At 37.1% G+C, this 20745-nt stretch overlaps 1 protein-coding gene across 2 annotated transcripts in view; it reads left to right on the top strand.

The window, feature by feature from the left end:
• Positions 1-20745, top strand: part of CDYL (chromodomain Y like) — a 106631-nt gene that overhangs the window by 27772 nt on the left and 58114 nt on the right. Inside the window, exon 2 of one of the 2 annotated variants that reach the window (XM_080610414.1) lies at positions 7161-7234. The exons of the other annotated variant lie outside the window; for it this stretch is intronic. Coding sequence (XP_080466540.1) covers positions 7190-7234 — 45 coding nt within the window. The 5' untranslated portion in view covers positions 7161-7189. The remainder of the gene's footprint in view (positions 1-7160; positions 7235-20745) is intronic. 2 annotated transcript variants of the gene reach the window in all.

The following is a 20745-nucleotide window of genomic DNA, read 5'->3' as shown; positions in this document are numbered from 1 at the left end:
TACGCACTTACCAGCAGGATTTCAGGTTTTTTGGCAGGTGCCAAGCTGAGTGTTTTTCTAGATTTCCTCTGGTGTCACAGAAAGATTTGTTTCTGCTGATTTTGGTGCATTAGCATTGTTGGTAGTCAGCAAAATGCCTCACAAACTGTGTTGGCGTGATTGAACCACACCACTAAATGTAAAGCTTGGTAGTTAAAATTGTATATATTCTACTACACTAATCTTTAAATATGAAAGCAGATACTGTTGTCATTAGGCCCGTTATACCTGGATCCACCATTAAGAAAAGTTTTTTGGAACAATTCAGGATAAAGTAACTGCTGGTGCCTTGCTAGCAGTAGAATAGCCACTTCTGGTTTCTAAAAGGCAAAGGCAATCCTGCAACTTTTACTTACGTGGAAAATGCATACACAGGAAAACGGTCCTTTAGACTGAGTTGGGTTTTTTTTTCCGGACAATTTTAAGATACATTCAAAAAATTGTTTGGTGTTTTTTTGAAGTCTGAAGCATATATGTATGCAGATTTTTAGGCCAGATGCAGTGACAGAGGTGTACACGTATCGGATACACTTCACGATATGTGAAAGGAGTGTATGTTGATTCCCAGATCTGAAAATGGTTATCTGAATGAATCCTCATATGCTGTACTTGGGGCTGCTCATGTTCCTTAACATATTTCCCTAACTGAGCTGTTCATTTCCTAGATTTAAATAGCTGTCCCCAGCTGTTGTGCATTAGCAGATACCCACTGCTAGTCTAAAAAATTGGCTGAAACTGTTTTTTAAATTTAGAATTTGGTCTGAGTTTAATTTAGCTGGTGTTTACTACTAGAACTACTCTTTCTTTGGGGAGAGAGGCTTAGGCAGTGAAGTAATAGCATTTAACAGATATAGTAACTCTTGGGTAGCTGTAAGAAAACTGGATCTGAACAATTTTTTTAAATCTCTTGTTGTCAGAACATGAAAGTGACAATATTATACTAGATCAGCAAATAAGATACAGACTAATACAAAATTCTGAATATGTGATGATATGGCCACATGCATTTTTAAAATGCATATGAAAATCTTACTTAAGATACAATACACCTGTTAACGACTGAACTTTCTGTAGCCTACCAAGGTACAGAAAACTACGGAAAAGTATAAAGCACTTTGTATTTTGCTGCCAGAGAATTACATCACTGAATCAGTCATGGGCTGAGCTTAAGTAAACTTGAGTTTCAAGTACCTGATCCATTCTTAGCAGTAGTAGAACTTTCATAAATGCACAGAGGTACTTTCTTCATTTCAACTTATTAAAGCACTTCAGTTAACTTATTAATAGCTAAGAAAACATTTTGGATTTCAGAAATCAATATCATATATTCCTGTCTAAGTGAAAGAACAGATATGAATTAAGATATTTTACTTCAAAAATCCTGAAGCATAAACAAGAAACCAAGTTTAGCTCCCTGCTGCTGATTATTTTCTTAAAACAATTTATAATAGAATCATGTTAAATAAAAAACAAAAAGCCCCCACCAACCAAGCCAAAAAACAATCAATTATTTATGTGCATAACCTATTTTTCATTAAATAATACTAAAATAAACAATTGGAAAGGTAAGCTCAAGCACTATAGTTAAATTTTAGTTTACATCCAAATAAGAATCCATGTAAGTTATAAATAAAACCCCAGAAAGTCAGAGTTTCCGTAATTCTTTTAGGATTAAGAATTGTGCATTTCTTGGCTGAATTAAAAAAAAAAATAAAAAATCAGGTAAATCTTTTCACACCTTTATCATCACACTAATAAATGTGAGCGATGTAGCATCCTGTTCTGCAAAACCTGCCATCTTTGGTTAAAATATGGTATTTATCATTGTGACTTAATACCAACCACTGAAAATGGGCCTCTTATTAAAATGCAGGATGCATCTGCTGTCAAAATGTAAGATTCAAGCAAGCAGAAAACCTTGATTTAAACCAGGATTAAAACCTGTGATGGTCTTAGTTTGTTTAGTTTTAATTTTTTTTTTTTTTTTTTTTTTTTTTTTTTTCTCCCAAAGAATCCATTCTGCTGCCTCTTGAGTTTATTCATTCTTGTTAAAGCACCTATGGTGAATAGGAAAGGGTATCCCCAGAAAGAACAACTGAACAAACTGAATTATAAAGGAAAACAAAACTGGACTCTGAATCTTTGGAAGCTGCGGATGTGCTTAAAGAAAAAGAGTGATGTGACTATTGAACTGAGCTGGAGAAAGCAACTCCCACTAAACTGATCTTAATTTCCATTTTCCATGTACGTCCAGGAGAGTTAAAAAGAGCAGGAAAGAAGGTGGGAACAAATCTGAGTTAAAGTAAATTTGATCGTTGGCTAGATGAAGAGAAGGATAGAGTGAGAAAAATAAATTTAAAAAGCAGGTTGAGCAAGAGCTAGCTGGACTTTGTTCTATCCCATTTGTAGTACCTGGAACATTCTTTTATTTTCTTCCTTAAATTTGACTTTCTATTTGATGCAATTTGGTTTAGTTCTTATTCTTTGTATGCAGTTGTTAAGTTTTTTCTGACAACCAAAACAAAAAAGCCCACCTAACTCATTCAGCTTACTTGAGAAAGCAAGTAAAGAGTTAACTACCCAGCAAAAAGTGTAGGATGAGTCAGGAGTCGGGAGACTCCGCATTTGAAAAGGTCTTCAATTACCGGGGGCTGGACCCAGGTATCCAAACAATAGGAGATGGAAATGAGCAGCTTCAAGGTTCATTTCCACTGCAGCTCTTAAGCTGAGCTGTGATGGGACTCTGTCTGTTCTCCCTCTTGAGCCACCCCAAACTACAGTTTCCTGATTTGTATGAGGGCTGCGGATGAGCTGATCTATTGGCAAGGCAACCCGGACAGATGGTGAATTTTATACCAGGTGAGGGTACAGGTGGGAAGAAAGGTTCCTGAATTCCCTCCCTGAGATCAGGTGGACTCCAGTGCTGTTCCCAAGGGAAGGGTCTCAGACACTCTGGGAGTGGGAAGAATAGGACTGTGGCAGAAATACTTCAGCTGTTGTCATGAAACTTCCCTTATAGGAAAGCCAGAGAAGTGGCTAGGTGATATGATAAAATGGCCTTTCGAAGGCTTTGGCTTTATTTGCTTAAAGGGTAGGAACATTCTAATACTTACTCATTTAATCTAAATGGCTCAGTTATTAGAAGGTACTTGATTGTGAAAAGGAAGAGAGGAAAGGAGACAGGGAAGATAAAAAGTGGCTGTAAGACAGAATAAACTGTGACAGTGGGACAGAATGTTCCATGACCCACTATGAGATGCCTTTCGAGATTTTGGTATCTGCAAAAGAATGATTGTGATTATCAGCGAGTGGTGCCATATCTTGCAGTCACTGGGTTTGTCAAATCACATCAAGCAGGAGAGATCTTGCAATTCCAGGGAAGAGCCGTCTTCAGTGGAAACTGTATCTCCTGCCTGCAAAGGCCATCAAACCCAATAAAAAGGTCTCTGAGCTGGACCCAGTTATCTTTTGAAGAACTTTCTCAATTTCAGTTTCATCATGTAGTTACTGTCAAAGTTCTTGGGTTCAAAGTAATTCAAAAAGCCTTTCTGATGCCTGTTACATGATGGGGGAAAAAAAAAAAAATAAAAGGAAAGATAACACAGTTATTCCTCAGAATGATTAGCTTTAAATTGATTAATCAAACTGATTCTTCAGGAACTGCCACATCCCTGTAATTGATATAGGCGATGGGGAAGACAAATAGTGAAATTATGACTGCCTGCTTCAGTAATAGTTTATAATTTACCCGCAACATAAGACCTTACCTGTAAGCATCTGTAGACCTTCATTCTGTTCCATCACACCACAGCTAAAGTTAATGTTATATCAGCATAAGTTAGCACTGGTGCCACAAAAAGCAGAAAAGTTATTTTCCTGTACCTGGCTGCTCCTTCCTGCCCCTGTGCATGGAAAAGTTTTTCCGAAGTAATGGTGCGGCATGATACTGGAAAATATTTTTTTCTTTAGTGGGATATTTTAAAGCTAGATCTGTTTTCCTGACTGGTTCATTGTGTGTCTAAAAAAGCCCTGTGCTGGGGGAGGGTCCAAAACACAGGGACTGCTTAAATTGCATCAGTGCCCATACCAAAAGAGAAGTACCTCCTGTCATTGTGTTAGATACTGTCTCAATTATGCTGGTATTTTTAATGTATTCTTATGGAAATATATGTGTGAGGTTGTGTGGTTTGTTTTGTTTTAATTTAGAAGGCAAAGCTTTTGCATTGCCACTCATTTCTGGCATTGGTATCTTAGTTATGTGATTGCTTGAATATTACCTTGTTGTAGGGTATGGTTGAATTCTATTGAAGGTGTTGAATCTGGAGACTGTAGCAGGCTGTGTAGGTATAGAAGTTTTGGTGTCTGGGGAAATCTGGGTTTTATCTGTCTGGTGACTTTCTGCTCTAAAGGTGTTACACGTTTTCAAATGTCTTCTGCTTTGCTCTCTTGGAAGCTAATCTACCTTCAAACATTGGGGTCCTTGCTGAAAGTATTTCTGTGAAGACCTAGCTAAAACTTAGAATTTCCAACACACAGAAATTCTGACAAACAGTATTTGTTTGGGTCTGGGGGGAACAGCAGAGGACAATGAGGCTTTTTCTTGGTGCAAGTTAATTGAAATTAACTGACAGTAGAAATTCTCATCTTGCCTTTTTTTTTTTTTTGGAATCTTGAAGTCGAGCTGAATTTTGGTACTTTAACCTGCATTTTGCCTCTGTGGCATGTCGTCTTCAGGGTGCTGTCATATAGGAGCCCCAGTATATTATTTACCCAAATGAACCAGGATCTTTGGGCAAGTTATTTATCCCAGTATGCGCTAAGAGTTATGTATGTCTTGTGTTTCCTGCAAGCAGATAGGAGGCATGCCTGTATAATGTGATGAATTGCATCATCTTCTGAGGAAGGGCTTATCATCCTCTGAAAAGAGTGGGAACTTTAGGAGCCTGGAGGAGAGGCCGTCATGTCAACTTTTGTAGGGAAAGAAAGTTAAATTGGTTTTGAATTGCACTAAAGCAGAGTGCATTGAGGTGTTCCAGCTCAGATCAGACAAAGATTGAAAAAGTGATTTTGTTGGAGAAACTTTCAGGAGAACTGAAATTCAATGGAAAGGTTGATTTAATGAAAACTGCCTTACTGATAAGAGAAGACTTTATTTGATAAATTCCTGACAACATTTAAATTTAATAAGTAGTTATCTTTATTTAGCCTATACTTTCCAAAATGCCTCTGTAACCCTAACTTTAAAGTGTCATAGCAGTGAACATAGCAGCTACTACTCCAGTTCAAGTACTTGATCTGCAGATAGCCTTGGCTTCATAAAGCTTCTTTATCCTGTTGTCAATGAAGTATCAGTTGCCATCTTTCTACTTCTTAAAAAAGTATACTGAATGGCTTTTGATATAAGAAATGCTCTACTGGACTAGCCTGAATATCCACCTAAGTAGTGTCCTGTCTTGAAATGACAGTAGTGAATGGATAAAAAAGAATAGGACAGCACAGAGTGACTCTTCCTTTGGCATACCCTTCTTGTTACAGGGAAACTAATTTAAGAACTTCCTGAGCTACAGTTTGCATTCAGTATTTAGCAACCTGTAATGGACCTATCATAAATCTGTCTAGTCTCTCCACTATGTGTTGTAGCAGTATGTTCTGCAACTTGGTTTTATGTTTAATTCTTTTTTTCCCACTAGATATCCTCTGCTTTTTGTTGTTGTTGTTATGGGAAGTACAGGAAATATTTCCTGTACATTTTCTCATTCATCATTTTATATACGTCTTAACCTTGTTCATCTCTTCCCCAGACTGAAGAGTCAGTCTATTTAGTTTTAGCTTCTTTGGGAACAGTTACAGTCTTCTGATAGCTCTTGTTACTTGAGATCACCTGTTCTGAAAGAAAGATGGAGAGACAACTGCACATGTGATGTGGATAGTATTCAGGTTTATACTATTTAGTATTTGAGAAATTCAAGCAAACTGCAAAAAGTTCATTAATTTAATTGTGTTCTGGGATTTTCCAGGCTGGAAAAAAGTCTGATCCACAAAGCAGAACATTTTCATACTTGTGATGAGCTGTTTAAGCAAGAAGAGCCCAATGGCGCTGGGAAGTAAAGAAAAAAAAAAAAGATGATGCTTTAGATGTGTTTCTGAGGGGAGGTGATGTGAGCTGTTGGGAAAAGGGTAAGACAAAAGCAAACTCAGGCAGACACTGGTCTTTAGAAAGACCTGTCTAGAGCCTTTGAGATCTAAAGCCTGGTTCAGCAGAGGGTTCTGTTTTACACGTAGTGTAACTCAACTTACCAACCCTTGCAAATAGCAGGAGTTCAAAAATGAAGCCCCTCAGAGTGCCATCTGTTCTAGGAAGCTGAACTCTAAAGTTATTTGTCTTACCTGTCCACCCCTACCCATAGACACTTAAATTTTAAATACAGTCAGCAGAACCTCAATTTCAGCTGTTAGTTTAGGAAAATCTTGAAGGATTTCTCTTTAATTCTGGGTATTACCACTCTGGTTCATCAAAGCTGGCTCCAAGCTCTTTGATAAGAATAACAGCAATTTGTAGTACTTGCTGTGTAGGACAAGTAAATCCTCTCCCCCAGTAATTGGTAACAGTTAAAAATATTATCAATTAACATTATTAAAGTGACAAATATTACTGCAAAACATACTACTGTGGTTAGTAGCTTCCATCCTATTTCTCTTAATTTTATCTGTCACACTGAATTTATCTAAATTTGGTTGCAACTTTTAATAGGATTTTTGTTAAAGACTTGATATCTTTTTCAAGTAAGAACTTACTCCACTTTGTTGGAACACCTTCCCTAATTTGTGACAGTACTTTGAATGCTCAGTTTCCTTTCCTTTTTACTTAAATACACATATCAAATTCTTCAAAATACCTTTGATCTAGCAACCCTTCACGGTTGCTCAATCCAGATAGTAGTACAGCAATCTGACAATGTGAATAATCTATCCATCATGATATCCAAATACCCCCTTATCCAAACTGACACATCTAAAACAGCAGTAGTAAGCATTTCACTGTAAACATATGCTGCCTTGGAAAAATCCTCTGAGGGAAAAGGAAACACTGGTGAATCTGTTGGTTTTTTTTTTTTTTGTAGGAGAAATGGTGATGTAGACTGCAAACTGGATGCCTTGGTCTAGACAGGATACTGGCACTTGGAAAGCTGTGAAGGTATTAGAACTAGCAGAACTTACGCGGCAGTGTTTTGGGATGTAAGGAAGCAGAATGAAACAGGCAAATTAAGGCTAATGGCAGAAAAAAACTTACACTGCTTCCAGTACACACATTACACACAGCAAAAGAGCTGTTGCTCTCATAATATTAAGCAGGAAAAAAAAAAAAAGGCAAAATAAATGTGTGCTGTAGCGGTAGTTGGTCTGCAAAAGTATCTCTTTCATATCTTGTGATAGGTAGGTAGGAAAAAAAGCATCCTGTTACAAGTTGTGGTGCTACTAGCAGGGTGTCTCTAAGGAACATAGAGAGAGATGCATATAAAATTCTTTAGAAGAAATAAACCGTTTTCCCCAGATTTCTTTTTGAAAGTGACACTTCTCTGTGTATAGTGGAAACTGAAATGAAATTTCACATTCATCAGTAACTTTATCATTTGGGATTAAAGAGGAGTCTGTTTCACTTTCCTTTCTCCTCACTCCAGTGAGGTGTCACAGAGTTCTGGAAGTGTCAAGAAGAATAATGCAATTCAGAAATTGTCATCTGAATAGCTGGATTTTTAAAAGAAGAAAAACAAACAAAAAAGCTTGACTTGAATGCTTTTCTGGTTTGGAAGTAGTCATGCATTGGTTTTGGGGTTGGTCGGTTGTTTTTGAAACAGAGCACTTTGAGTGAAGGTTCCAGTATGGCCCTTGAATAATTATGTCTGAATGTGAGATTGTAAGTTAAAATGACATTGTGCTATAAACTTAAAGACTTTGGGTAGAAAAGCTTTTGCATTTTCAAAACTGTGATATCATCCACATGTAATTGGCAATTTCAAAAACAAGGAGTGAAAGAAACGTATGCAATCTAGAAATTGGAAGGTTTTAATTCATACACTTTCCAGTATTCTATAAAGCATAATTAATTAGTCTTTAAAGAATTCTTGATTATGCAATTACTTATCTTTAATACTGATATAATTCATTTCATGCATATAAACTCAGCATTCAGTCTTTAAAGTAACCTCCAAAAATAAAGCATTCATTCAGGTAACTTCCTCATCCCTGATTTTTTGTCAGGTTGAGGGACTCTGGATTAAATTTCTTTTGTGTTCATTGCAAACCCATATAAACCATGCTGCTATGGAACTGTAGCAGTTTTCGCCATAATTCCACATTCTCATTATTCCAGAAAAACTCACCACTGCTGGTAAATCTCCACTTTTTTTTTTGTTTGTTTGTTTGCTTGCTTGTTTTTTTGAGTAAAAAGTAAGTGGAGTGAATCTCCATTTACTCCCCCATCTCTGTCCCACTTCCGTCACATAAAGGTATGATTACACAGTAAACCAGTTGAAAACCAAAACATTTCTGATGTACTTATTTTAGGCAGATCCATTCACCAGTTTAATTCATAATGTTGCTTCTTTCTGGAAAAGGGAGGGATCAGCCATGTTCTTTACAGTAACAGAGCCATCTTCTCTAATCAATAGTCACTCAATATAATGAAAAGCATAGCCTTAAAATCAAAGTCTAAATTTGTCAGTGGTATATATCTTGGTCACTGATGAGTAATAATAAAAATAGCAAGGAAGAAGCAGAACCTTTGTGTTATTCAAGTAGCAAGGTATGGAAGATGCAGGCTCATGAACTATATGACAAAGTACAGCGGTTTGGACACAGTTTCCAGGAAAGCCTTTACAAAATCTTCAGTGCTTTAGATTACATCTGAATTTGTGCATTTGTTTTAGACATTCAATTCTGTTCTGTAGCATCACTGTAATGGTAATAATATAAATTAATTTAGTTTAATTTTTGAGTAGCTAGATATATATAGAGAGAGAAGACTAAATCCTGTGCTGAGTTGCACTAATTGGACTTTACAGTGCTAAAGTATTTAAAAAGCTATCAAAAACTATCACAAAAGACTTTTAATATGCAAACATCTTTTTTAAAGATATGGTTTCAAATATATTCAAGTTAACCAAAAAAGCTGTTTTGAATTTGCAAGCAATACTGGACATTGCCAACAGATGACTTGATTGCCAGTATCAAGGAAAAAAAAAAAAAAAAAAAAGGAAATTATCTATTTTTAAAGAAGATCCTGAATTCAAAAGATTTTCAAAATATGTGACTATTTCTAGAAACAGATGGACTCTTGGCAAGGAATTTTCGGCATAAATTCTTCAGATGCAGTAGAGATATGCAGTAATAATGCTAGATACAAAGAAAAACATGTAGGAAGAAAGGAGCTCTCACCTGCACTTCCAGTCAAATTTGAAAGTGAAATATGCTTCTGTATTTCAATGTTATTTTAATTGTGCTATGACAAAATAAGTATAATGCCGTATTTCTGGAATTTGGCAACTTGCTTTTAAGTACATTGTTTGTGTTTTGTGTAGACAGGGATTACCAAGGCTAGACAGTTGGAAGACCAACATTTTACACGTTGCCTGCACATTCCCAGAATTTGAGGAGGACTTTGTGTAAAGACACTGACTGGCATTACTAGTACAGGAAAGGTGTTTTGTGAGGCAGTAGCTATTTTGGAAGGGTAACTCCCCCCTGTTGACAGTGGCCTGCAATGACTGTTTCTCAGAGCAGGCAATCTGTGAATGATGTTTGTGTTGCAATGTGAAGCTAATTTTATGTGAATTTTACATTCTTTTTTGTGGCATTAGTTTGGATATCAGGGTTTTTTTCAGCGGAGAAAGGGTAATAGTGCTAAGATGTTCTATACCAAAACCAGCTCTTCGGTAAAAAAGTGCATATTTAAACTGACTTTAAATATGAAAGACAGAGTGAAGGGGAAAATAGATGCCAGGGTATTTATTACATGCTTAAGTCTTCTCCACACACCCATTAGTGAATTTGTCTATTTCATAAACACAGAAGTGACACAGTCATTTTTTCTCTACAGCTTATACCATGTAGAAATAACAACTTGTGATCCATCAGTGAAATTGTATACGTAACTATAGCAAAAAGAAAGGTTCAGACCTAACTTAAAATCCTTATATATAATAAAAACTGTTTGTGAACAGTGACTGTACCAGAAACAGCTGCATAGACTAGTCTACACAATGATTTTGTTTTTTTAAAATAAAAACTGTTATTTTGTAAGATATTTTACAAATTACTTCTGTATTGAAACTAGAGAAATTAATAAGGGTTTAATACACTGTTATAGTATAAAATCCTCAATGCATTACTTGGAGAGCAAACTATGATGTGGAATTAGGAAAATTACTGCAAATTGTATCAGATACAGACAGGGACAAATATAGAGAAAGGGATAAAAAGCAACTGAAACCAAAGGAGATGGCATGAGAGATTTATTTTTATTTCTTTTTCCCTCCACCAAGAACCACTCTTTTAAACAGAGTTATCTTAGAAGTGAGTACAGCGGGAGGCTGAGGATGCACCGAAAGCCAGTACAATGTTCATATCTGATGGAAAATAGAGAAAAAATATGTGCTTCCTCTGAAAAACAGCACATGGTAGTTTACTTAAAATATTTTCATAGTAATAATAGAAAGTTGACAATTTATTTTATATGATATCTCTGCAGAGGGAAAGACTTGAGTGCAAGTAGAGAAGGAAATTTGTGCTTGGTTCCTATGTTCTTGAGAATGGCAGTGCATATCATTTCTGCCTATATGAAGATTTCAGCCATGGTTCTTTTTAGCGAGCTCTGGCTTTGCACATGCTTTGAAGAGCATTGGCAAAATCTGTAGAACAAGTAGTTTAGGTTTCTTTAATGTCTGCATTATGACCTCAAAGAGCACAGTTTTCGAGTGTTCTATTAAGAGATCATTGGCTACTTCATGCTACGGCCAATTTTGAGACAATGTTTTTTGGACAAAAATAATGGACAGGAAGTGTTTTGAGTAACAAATAACTTTTGTTTGTTTGTTTGTTTGTTTTATTACCCAATTCTGGAAGTTGTGTATTTTTTCTTATTTTACTTCGTTCCAGAGCATAGTGAATAGAGATTCTTCTGCAGAAAGTTTTTATGTCTCTATTACCTCAGAAATTATTGTTAACCATGTAATAGAGAAGTTGCAGCTACCTAGCTTTTTTTAAAAAAATCTGAATTATTGAAAAATGAGTTTAACTTGTTAATGAAGCTGCCATTTTCCAAGCCTAAACCACTTTTCATGCTTATTTGTTGGCATTACAAGGCATGGGGGATTTTGAGATGAAACAACATGTTTTATGAACCAGCATTGAGTGGTTCATATCATAGATTAATATCTAGTGTATGTTACTTTTAGCATGCACATAGGAATGGGTGCTGGGTAGGATCAGTATATAATTGAGCTTAAGACAGTGCATATCTTCAAAAGACAATAGAAGAAAATCTTGTAGGCATCAGTCCCTTTAATTCAGGACTTGTAATATCAGTGTAATGTGTTAAGCTGAATGACGAGTGATGTTAAAAAGTATGTATCATGCCTAAAACATTAGATACAATTTGGGAAATTCGTAATTATTGGAAATATATTTTCAGTCTAATTATGCCAGCAGGAGGTTATAAAGTGATGAAATGTGGCTAGTTTTATTTCCAATTGGCATGTTTGAAGGATGAAAAAATGAGGTTTAGGAAAGTTACAAACATGGGTGAAATAAGAAAGTCATTTGAACACCTTATTGCAAAACTTGTTCTATTAATGTGTCATGTGCTGGCTTAGTTAAAACTTAATTATGTGCCAAAGATCACGGACTTACTTGTATGTACTCTGATTTTGTTGTTGTTAGGAATGTACACACTGGAAGGACATTATAAAACTTCCCTGCTTTTTTGAATAAATTTTAAAATTGGCAAGCTGGAAGAATCTTTGCCAAGCAGAGTTACCAGTGATCGCATGGCTTTATTGGTACCACACAGCCTGGTTTCAAAAGAAAATTAGAGTGGAGTCACACTCCACTGCAGTGGTATTAAATAAGGAACAAGAGTTTAGGTCAAGACTAAAAGCTGGGGAGGTAGAGGGACTTGAGGCCTAAACCAGAGAAATGCCTTTTTCCAACTGGAAATATAATTCATCTACTAATAAATCATATAGAGAAGCTTAATGTCAGAACTAAGAGGCAGCTGTGCAGCCCTGAGGTTGATTAATTAGGGGAAATTTTCATATCACTAGCTTTTCTAGATGGGATTATTTCAAGTACTGAGGGAAGTCATATTGCAGACAGAGTGACTGGGGACCTGTGCTAATATACAGCACATTCTAGAAGGTGGTGGAATTGAGGTAAGGAATACAGGAAGACCCAGTAAATAATGTTATTCTTTACTATTGTCTGGAACTGTTTAATGTGTTTTTCTGTATTTGAAAACAAAAATGCAGTCATGGTCTTTTATCTAGAAGCCTGAATTATGTCTTGCTGAAATAAGCTTTTGGTGCAAAGGTGAGAAGAGCCTGGTAAGAGGTTACAAGTGCATATTGTGTCTTGTATGCAGTGATTCCCAAGAAAGCTATCTCTACTATCTTTATTTAGGACAAGCATCTAAGGACCTCTGCAAGAAAAAAGGAAAAAGAGCTTCCTAAGAAGCTTCAAAGAGCTTCTATGAGGTCTGTGTCCCTTCTTACTGAGGTTTGGTCTATTGACCTACAGTAGCAGACTCATGCCACTGTCCCTTCTGCAAGCAGTAGGCTGCTAAAAAGCCTTGTTTGGTGTTGGTGGATAGAAGTGTTATTGTAGAATTAAGTGGAATTTGATAAAGTGGGTACAGCATACCAAATTCACTCTTCAACAGTCCTGTGATTTTTCTTTTTTTTTTTTCTGTTCCTCTTTCTTGTTACAGTTCCCGTTTCTGAAGTTTGCTTAGCTGTGCCAGTGTTCTCTAACGTATTTGGAGTGCGGTTTTGCTGTGACCTGCTCTCTCCTTAAAGCACTCTTTTTAGATAAAATATTTTGAATCTCTATCAGTCACTTGTCTTTATAGAGTCTGTATTTTAGCACTGTTCAAGATTCAAGGTTCAGTTTCTCCTGCTTTGAAAGTAAAAGTCCATAGTCTTGATGCTTAGTGTTGACAAATTCTTCATCTGCTACTCTGTATTATTCTAGCTGAAGGATGAAGTAACAATGTTTCTATTGGTCTTATACTTTAAATAAATAGTAATCAAGCTGTTGAAGTTCTTACTGTGAGGTAGCTTTAGTTGATTACTACGTTTTCCTGAATTATCACATCCAAAACCATGACCAATTTTGGGTGATAATTTTGTCTTTTGTATTGCCAGTTGCCAGTAATAAATACATGATATAGTTTTCTATTTTTTTTCTTTGGTATAGTGTTGGTTGTGCCATGTTAGAGACCTGCACTTCTCATGACTGCTGTGGAGAGATACCAGCAAGAGAATTTGACAAGTGCAGGCAGAATATTTACCTTAGAGTTAAAAAATATAAGATCCAGGATTTGCTTCGTGGGATATAGCTTTTACAAATGAATTGAAGATGGGAAGCATTTCCTTTAGAATTCTGTGTGCAGGTGATGCTGAGATCTTCTAATAACGAGCAATGAGAATTTTTTTAATAACTTAATAACACAATAATGCCTGTGTAATAGCTTTGACTGCCCAAAATGTATATCTTGAATCAAATGCTAGTAATTTTTAATAGTTCCTTTTGATTAGGGCCATTTCCATTTAAGACAATAAGCCTATTTGACACTACTTGTTCTTTCTTCAAACTGTGCATGTTTGGTAAGAATCCAGTGTTGCAGGTGTTTGTTTATATTCAGTATTTGTACAGCTTTTCATGTATTTTCAGTCTGCTTTTGTGCCCAGTAGAAAATGTGTAAGTCTGTTTTATCTCTTTTTTAAAAAAAAAAGGTTTGAACAATTATGAACAGTGAGTTGACGAGATTTTTCTAACCATTTTTGCAATAGTTGGATAACTACAGTTAAAGCAGTTGATCAATTCTGTACTAGGCTGTAACTTGCACTGCAACTTGCTTGATTATTTCAATGTAAATTGTATCTGGAAAGATTTGTGATGCTCACATTTTAGCATCAATCATCAGCGCTGACTTGTGAGGAAGTAAATCTCAGCATTCTCATTTAATTCTCTAAGGCAAAATGATTGTGTCACAGGCACTCCCTCCCCACCAATTTCCCTGGTGTCCTCTATGGAAAAGGCTCCTTACTAAGGCCTTTTTTCTGATTGCAAACTGTATTTTTCAGTAGATCGTAAAGGAGTTGCAGGTACAGTTATACCGAGTTTGTTGAATGTAAGTACGAGGCATAGAACTTCCTAAAGTGCCTTTTCAGGAGGTGGGTGTGCAGCCAGGCATGGCACACACCACAGCTGTGATTCCCTGGAACCACTGGCTCGTTGATGAGAATGCAGTAATTATTTTGTCTATTGTCTTTGTTAACACTTTGAAAGGATATAAGTTATAAAGCTGATGATAAATTATGAGCTTCACTGAAACAATTGTGTTTTTATAGGCAACTTAATAAGAAATTTATACAGAGTGTGAATTAAAACTTTAGTTGTGACCTGCAGGCCAGTATAGTAGTTGAGTGTTGCAGAGAGCCACAAAGTTAGCTCTTGCATGACTTGTGTCCAGGAATCCTAAAAGAATGGACATTCTTTGAATGAAGTAAAGCTTGGGGAAAAGAGAAAGCTTAAAATTTGTTTTAGCACAGTTATTTACTTTCTGGAAGGAAGTTTGAGATATACGGTTCTCTTGATTCCACTTCTAACATGAAGGACTACCTAAAGTGTATTAGTCCTTTATGTGACTCCTGTTCATGGGTGTGAATGTGTTCCAGCTTCACTACACACACTGCCTCCTCAAAAGCAGGTTAGGAGTGGCTGCGGGTTGCAAAGCAAGGATCCTGTATAAACTTATACTGCTGGTCCCAATTGCCAGAAGACAGTTGAGCATGTGAACTCTGTACTGGCAGGCCTTAGGCCAGATCAGGTATCATCCCTCATCCCAGAGCTGTCATAAAAGAAACACAAAAGCTATATCATCTGCTCTAGCTATTTTGACACAAAGGCAATAATCTGCCCACATTTGATCCATACTAATTTTGTACAGCTCTCGTTTCCAGAACAATATATATGTACTACAGTCATCACCATAGCCAGAGTCCTGCACCGTGTAGATGCTGTGGCCAGTTATGCCATAAGGATGCAGTGGCTCAGTTTACAGCTGTTCATCAACTGTTAATCCAATCATTCTGTCCTGCTAATCAAATCAGTCAGCTCCAGAAGCACATGCTGGCAGGCTTACATGTACACCCCCAGGCTAACACGAAGGGAGTAAAATATTGGGAGTTACGGTAAAGATGAACTCCAGGATGTATATGGTATTCTAGTGTAATTTTTATATGATGTTGTTTGAACTTAAACCACACTACTATGGCTTTTGTATTCTGAACATATGTGTGTTAAGCTGGTTTTAAAATTTACCTGCTGGTGCAATCTCCTGTGACCAATGAGCAAAACTCAGTTAAGCCATACTATTGTAAGTAATGTATTTTCTAATACAATGTATAAATTGAAGATTTTAGTGCAAATTCTTCAGACCTTCAGGTGCATTTTGACATCATCATTAAATTTCTTTTGAATAACTGCCTCCCCAAAACCACTTTCTCCTTTTTCTTTAAGCAAAACTTGGCACTTAACTGTTCTCATGCGTTGTATGCTGCTATATAGGAGTTGCATTATTTTAATGTTGAATGTGTTTATTTTATTTATAGTGAGAAGTATTTGAATACTGTTTATCATTGACCTCTGCAAGATTGCAATAAATAGAGGACATAGTCGTTCACAGACATTGCTGATTTGCTATGGATGATCATTTAGGTCCCATTTGTATATGGAACAGTTTCCAAATTAACCAAGGGCGACTGTTCACATATAGTACACACATGTGTGCAAGACTTGCATATATTCTAGATTCAGTCTTTGAACTGGGGAAAGTCTACTGTAGTAATTTGTCTCAACTGGAGAAAATCCGTTGAGTATTGTAGCTGGTGCTCTGACCTCATCTCTACATACTCTGCTATGTGGCACTTCTATTTTGGCCTACATTTAGTGAAGCCTCTCAAGATCAAATATACATGCTACAATGTGTGTTGAAACTGTGCAGAGCTGTTATTTGCTTGGACTTGTGTGGCCCCTTAGGGATTGAAGCATGACTGATAACACCATTGCATTGGCACATTTCTGTTTCCAGTTTATATTTCTCCATAAAGAATCCTCATCACATATACAAAGAGTGGTCTGTGAATAAAACCATTGCACAGTAAGTGGAAATAGTGTGGAGGGGAGAAGGATTTGCTTCTAAATTGTGCTATTGCTCTGAACCAAAGCACTAATGTAAACATAGCCTTGTTATGTTAGTTGAAGACTTTCTTCTCTATTTAAAGACAACAGAGTATGGAGTCACGTAGATGCTATTCTGTTTAACTTATTATTAAATTAATTTAGCCTGAGATGAATATGAGGACAGAGAGGAACATGATTGTCCTTGTCTCTAAATTGGAGAGACATCAATTTGATGGGTGGACCGCTCGGTGGATAAAGAACTGGCTGGATGGCCGCACGCAAAGAGTTGTGGTCAATGGCTCGATGTCCGGCTGGAGACCGGTAATGAGTGGTGTCCCTCAGGGATCGGTGTTGCGACCGGTCTTGTTCAACATCTTTGTCGGTGACATGGACAGTGGAATTGAGTGCGCCCTCAGCAAGTTTGCCAATGACACCAAGCTGTGTGGTTCGGTTGATACGCCGAAGGGAAGGGATGCCATCCAGAGGGACCCTGACACGCTTGTGAGGTGGGCTGATGCCAACCTGATGAAGTTTAACAATGCCAAGTGCAAGGTCCTACACCTGGGTGGGAGCAATCCCAGGCACAGCTACAGGTTGGGCAGAGAAGAGATTTCACAGAAGCCCTGCAGAGAAGGACTTGGGGGTGTTGGTCGATGAGAAAATGAACATGAGCTGGCTTCAGCGTGAGCTCACAGCCCAGAAAGGCAACCTTATCCTGGGCTGCATCAAAAGGAGTGTGACCAGCAGGTCGAAGGAGGTGATCCTGCCCCTCCACTCTGCTCTCGTGAGACCTCACTTGGAGTATTGTGTGCAGTTCTGGTGTCCTCAACATAAAAAGGACATGGAACTGTTGGAACAAGTCCAGAGGAGGGCCACGAGGATGATCAGGGGACTGGAGCACCTCCCGTATGAAGACAGGCTGAGAAAGTTGGGGCTGTTCAGCCTGGAGAAGAGAAGGCTGCGTGGAGACCTCATAGCAGCCTTGCGGTATCTGAAGGGGGGCTATAAGGATGCTGGGGAGGGACTCTTCATTAGGGACTGTAGTGATAGGATAAGGGATAATAGGTTCAAACTTAAACAGGGGAAGTTTAGATTGGATATAAGGAGGAAATTCTTTACTGAGAGGGTGGTGAGGCACTGGAATGGCTTGCCCATGGAAGTTGTGACTGCTCCATCCTTGTAGGTGTTCAAGGCCAGGCTGGACAGAGCCTTGGGTGGCATGGTTTAGTGTGGGATGTCCCTGCCCATGGCAGGGGGGTTGGAACTAGATGATCTTAATGTGCTTTCCAACCCTAACTATTCTATGATTCTGTGATTCTATGATATGAATAGAAAATGGATTTGTAATAAACAAGGCAGTGCTTTGAATATTTACATGCTTACTTTTATGTTTATTTTGCTCATTCTGTTTTTTGTTGCCCTCCCCCAAGTACTGTACTTTTAGTTTAATCTCTTGAAATCTGTTAAATGAAAGTATGATCTTTTTATATATATAAAGGATTCATATAGACTTACACACAGAGAATATCCTTCTTATAGAGTTTACAAATATGCCCAAATTACAGTGCTTTAGACTGAGAACTACCTTTTGAATTTTATGCTTACTTTTGTTGACCTGAACTAAAGATCTTCCACCATCAATTAAGACTGCATGTCCTTTTTCTGACCACAGCATAATGAAGTGACTTCTGTGCCTGTCCTGCCCATAGGTGTTTGTTGTCCTCTGCTGAAAGTTGCAGTGCTTTTAGATGCGTCAGAAAATACTGCATACGCGGCTGCTCTCCAAACCAGTTATTTCAGGATGCCTACATTAGCTCAGGTATTCTTAATATGTAAACCAGGTCACTTTGACAGAACTACATTAGGGAATAATTACAGAAGAAGTGCTTACAGATGGGGAGGAGCTGTTGTCTCAGTACAGGGCAAGGAGGAGCAGTTACAGTGCTGCCATTCTCAACCAGGATAGCTGTAGCCGTACAGCAGTTTGGCCTGTAACCTTATCTTGTTCTTGTCTGGTTTTTGAAAAAGTGTAAATGTGGTATATTTTGCTAATAAAAGCAATTAAAATCAAAGTATCTGCTTCCTCCGGGAGAGAAAGCAAACATGAACCAGTTCTCACCACATTCAAGGAAGGGAAATTTACTGTCTTACAGACGGGAAATCTCAGATATAATTATGGTATGTGGGATTATAATTTGGGCACTCCACTGTTGGATTATACCTCTGAGCAGCATGTTGTTTTTCTGTTAGTTTTTCTGTTGGCTGAGGTTTTGAGTGTTATTGATCGCTACCCCATGTGGGGAAAGTGATAATTTAGCATGCTAAAATAAACTGGGAGATGTTATCTTTTGCCTGATAACTTTCCCTCGTACTTTTTTTATCTTTTCTTTTTATATAATTTTCCATTCTATTTTGATTCTACTGCAACACTTGGAAACTTAACCATTAATGGCAAATCCTGACAGTGCAGGATCTTCTAATTGCTAAAAAGAAATATTACCCCATGGCACAAGGCATTGGACACTGTGGAAATGGTAGTTTACATGAACTAGTTGTTACCAGCATTTCTGCCATGATTATGGCAAAGGATGTGGTCTTGCTCTTCCCTTGGTGCTTAGGGGCACTCTGCCAGTTTTTAACTCTGAACTATCTTGGCATAAAATCCGAAAAGCACCTGCTCAGCTCCAAGTTAACGGTAGTGAGGGGAAAAGCAATACTACCCATGCAGATGTTACCTAAGTGTTCCAGCGTGTTAGCTGACTTTAGACTTTTTTTCCCTATCCAGTTAGATTCCCTTTTTTTATGTGTGTGGTTGTTTTGTTTGTTTGCTTTTTTAATATTTGGATGTAAGTTGTTAGTATCTTCTAACATAAGACTGTGACGTGTCTTGCATTGTATTTCATATTATGTCACATGACTGTACACCAAAGTAGATGTGGGAGACTTTGAAAAGCTTTCTTTTTTTTCAGTAGAAAAAGAGAAATACAAGTTTGTAGTCACTGTTTTTGCAATGAAAGTTTAAATAAGCCACTAGTTCAGGATGGATATTCCTATTCCTGTTTTATACTCAAACCTTGTGCACGTCATGGAAGCATTCCAGCTTCCTCTTCCCGGCTCTGGATGAAAAACACTTATGTAGCTGTCATCATCAGCAAAAGTATTGAGGCAGAATATTCCTAAGTAGTTTTTCAAGTGGTCCTAGGGGAATTAGACTAATCAAGCTGAGGCAATCCAAAAAGTCCCTCACTAAAGCTCTAAAGCCACAGGATAAATTGTGTATCACAGGTTAATTGCTGTAATTTTTGTGTTGTAAATAAAATAGAAATAAGTTGTCTTCAAGAAGAATTAATGGGTTAGGAAAAATACCTCCTTTTAATCAAAAGAAGCCACGTCAAAGTAGGTTTTGTTGGAGGCTTGGACAATACAGCTAAATATAATGGTTTTCTTTATGCATTTCTGTTTGTTCTATAAATCATGGGGTTGGGAATGGATTTTTGCATCTCCTGTTCTAGAGTTCATCTGTTATCTCTGCAAGGTATCTGGTTTTTTGGATGAGAGGGATAGCTTTGTACTTGAAAAGGGCATGTCGTTTATGGGTGGCCTTTCAGTATTGAAAGACATTAGTAGAACTTTGTGCCTAGTAATCAATGCTGTTTCTTACAAAGATTTCCTGCTAAAAAATAAAGCTGCCTTTCTAGTGGTAGAGATCTTTCTCTGAGAATCATAGTTTTAAAATCTATTTTAGAAGGTTGAGAGAGGATAACCAAGACTATAGTGGTAATTGGGGTGTTGGTGGTTTTTTGACAATATATCAGGTTTGATTCATTGGTTTATTTGTAAGTTTTAATTTAACATTTCTGGCTTAATACTTGAAAGTCTTTGGATGCAGTGTCTACTGAAAAAAAAAAAGGATGCGCATTTCTGCATAATCACTTTATTATTAGGGGTAGCATTTTTGTTAAGATGCTCTTAAATAACATTTCATAGAAAAACAATAGTTTCATTTTTGTAGCTGCATGGCTTTTTAAGCACAGTGACTTTACTAAAAAGTGAAATAACCAGAATAAAAATGGTTTTTACATATTTTAACATTTTAAATAATATTTGGACAATTTGTATTGCATTATAATACTTGTAAAATGTATTGAATTGTACAACTGAGTAACAAGGTGAAGGTGGAGCTAGTTTGTGTTTGATTTTATTTGTGTGTTATTGTTTTGGTTGGGTTTTTTGAGACCTATTCGA

This window comes from Psittacula echo (assembly GCF_963264785.1).
Source record: "Psittacula echo genome assembly, chromosome: 2".
NCBI lineage: Eukaryota > Metazoa > Chordata > Aves > Psittaciformes > Psittacidae > Psittacula > Psittacula echo.
The sequence above is the reverse complement of the archived record's forward strand: the minus strand, read 5'-3'. Positions and strand labels throughout refer to the sequence as shown.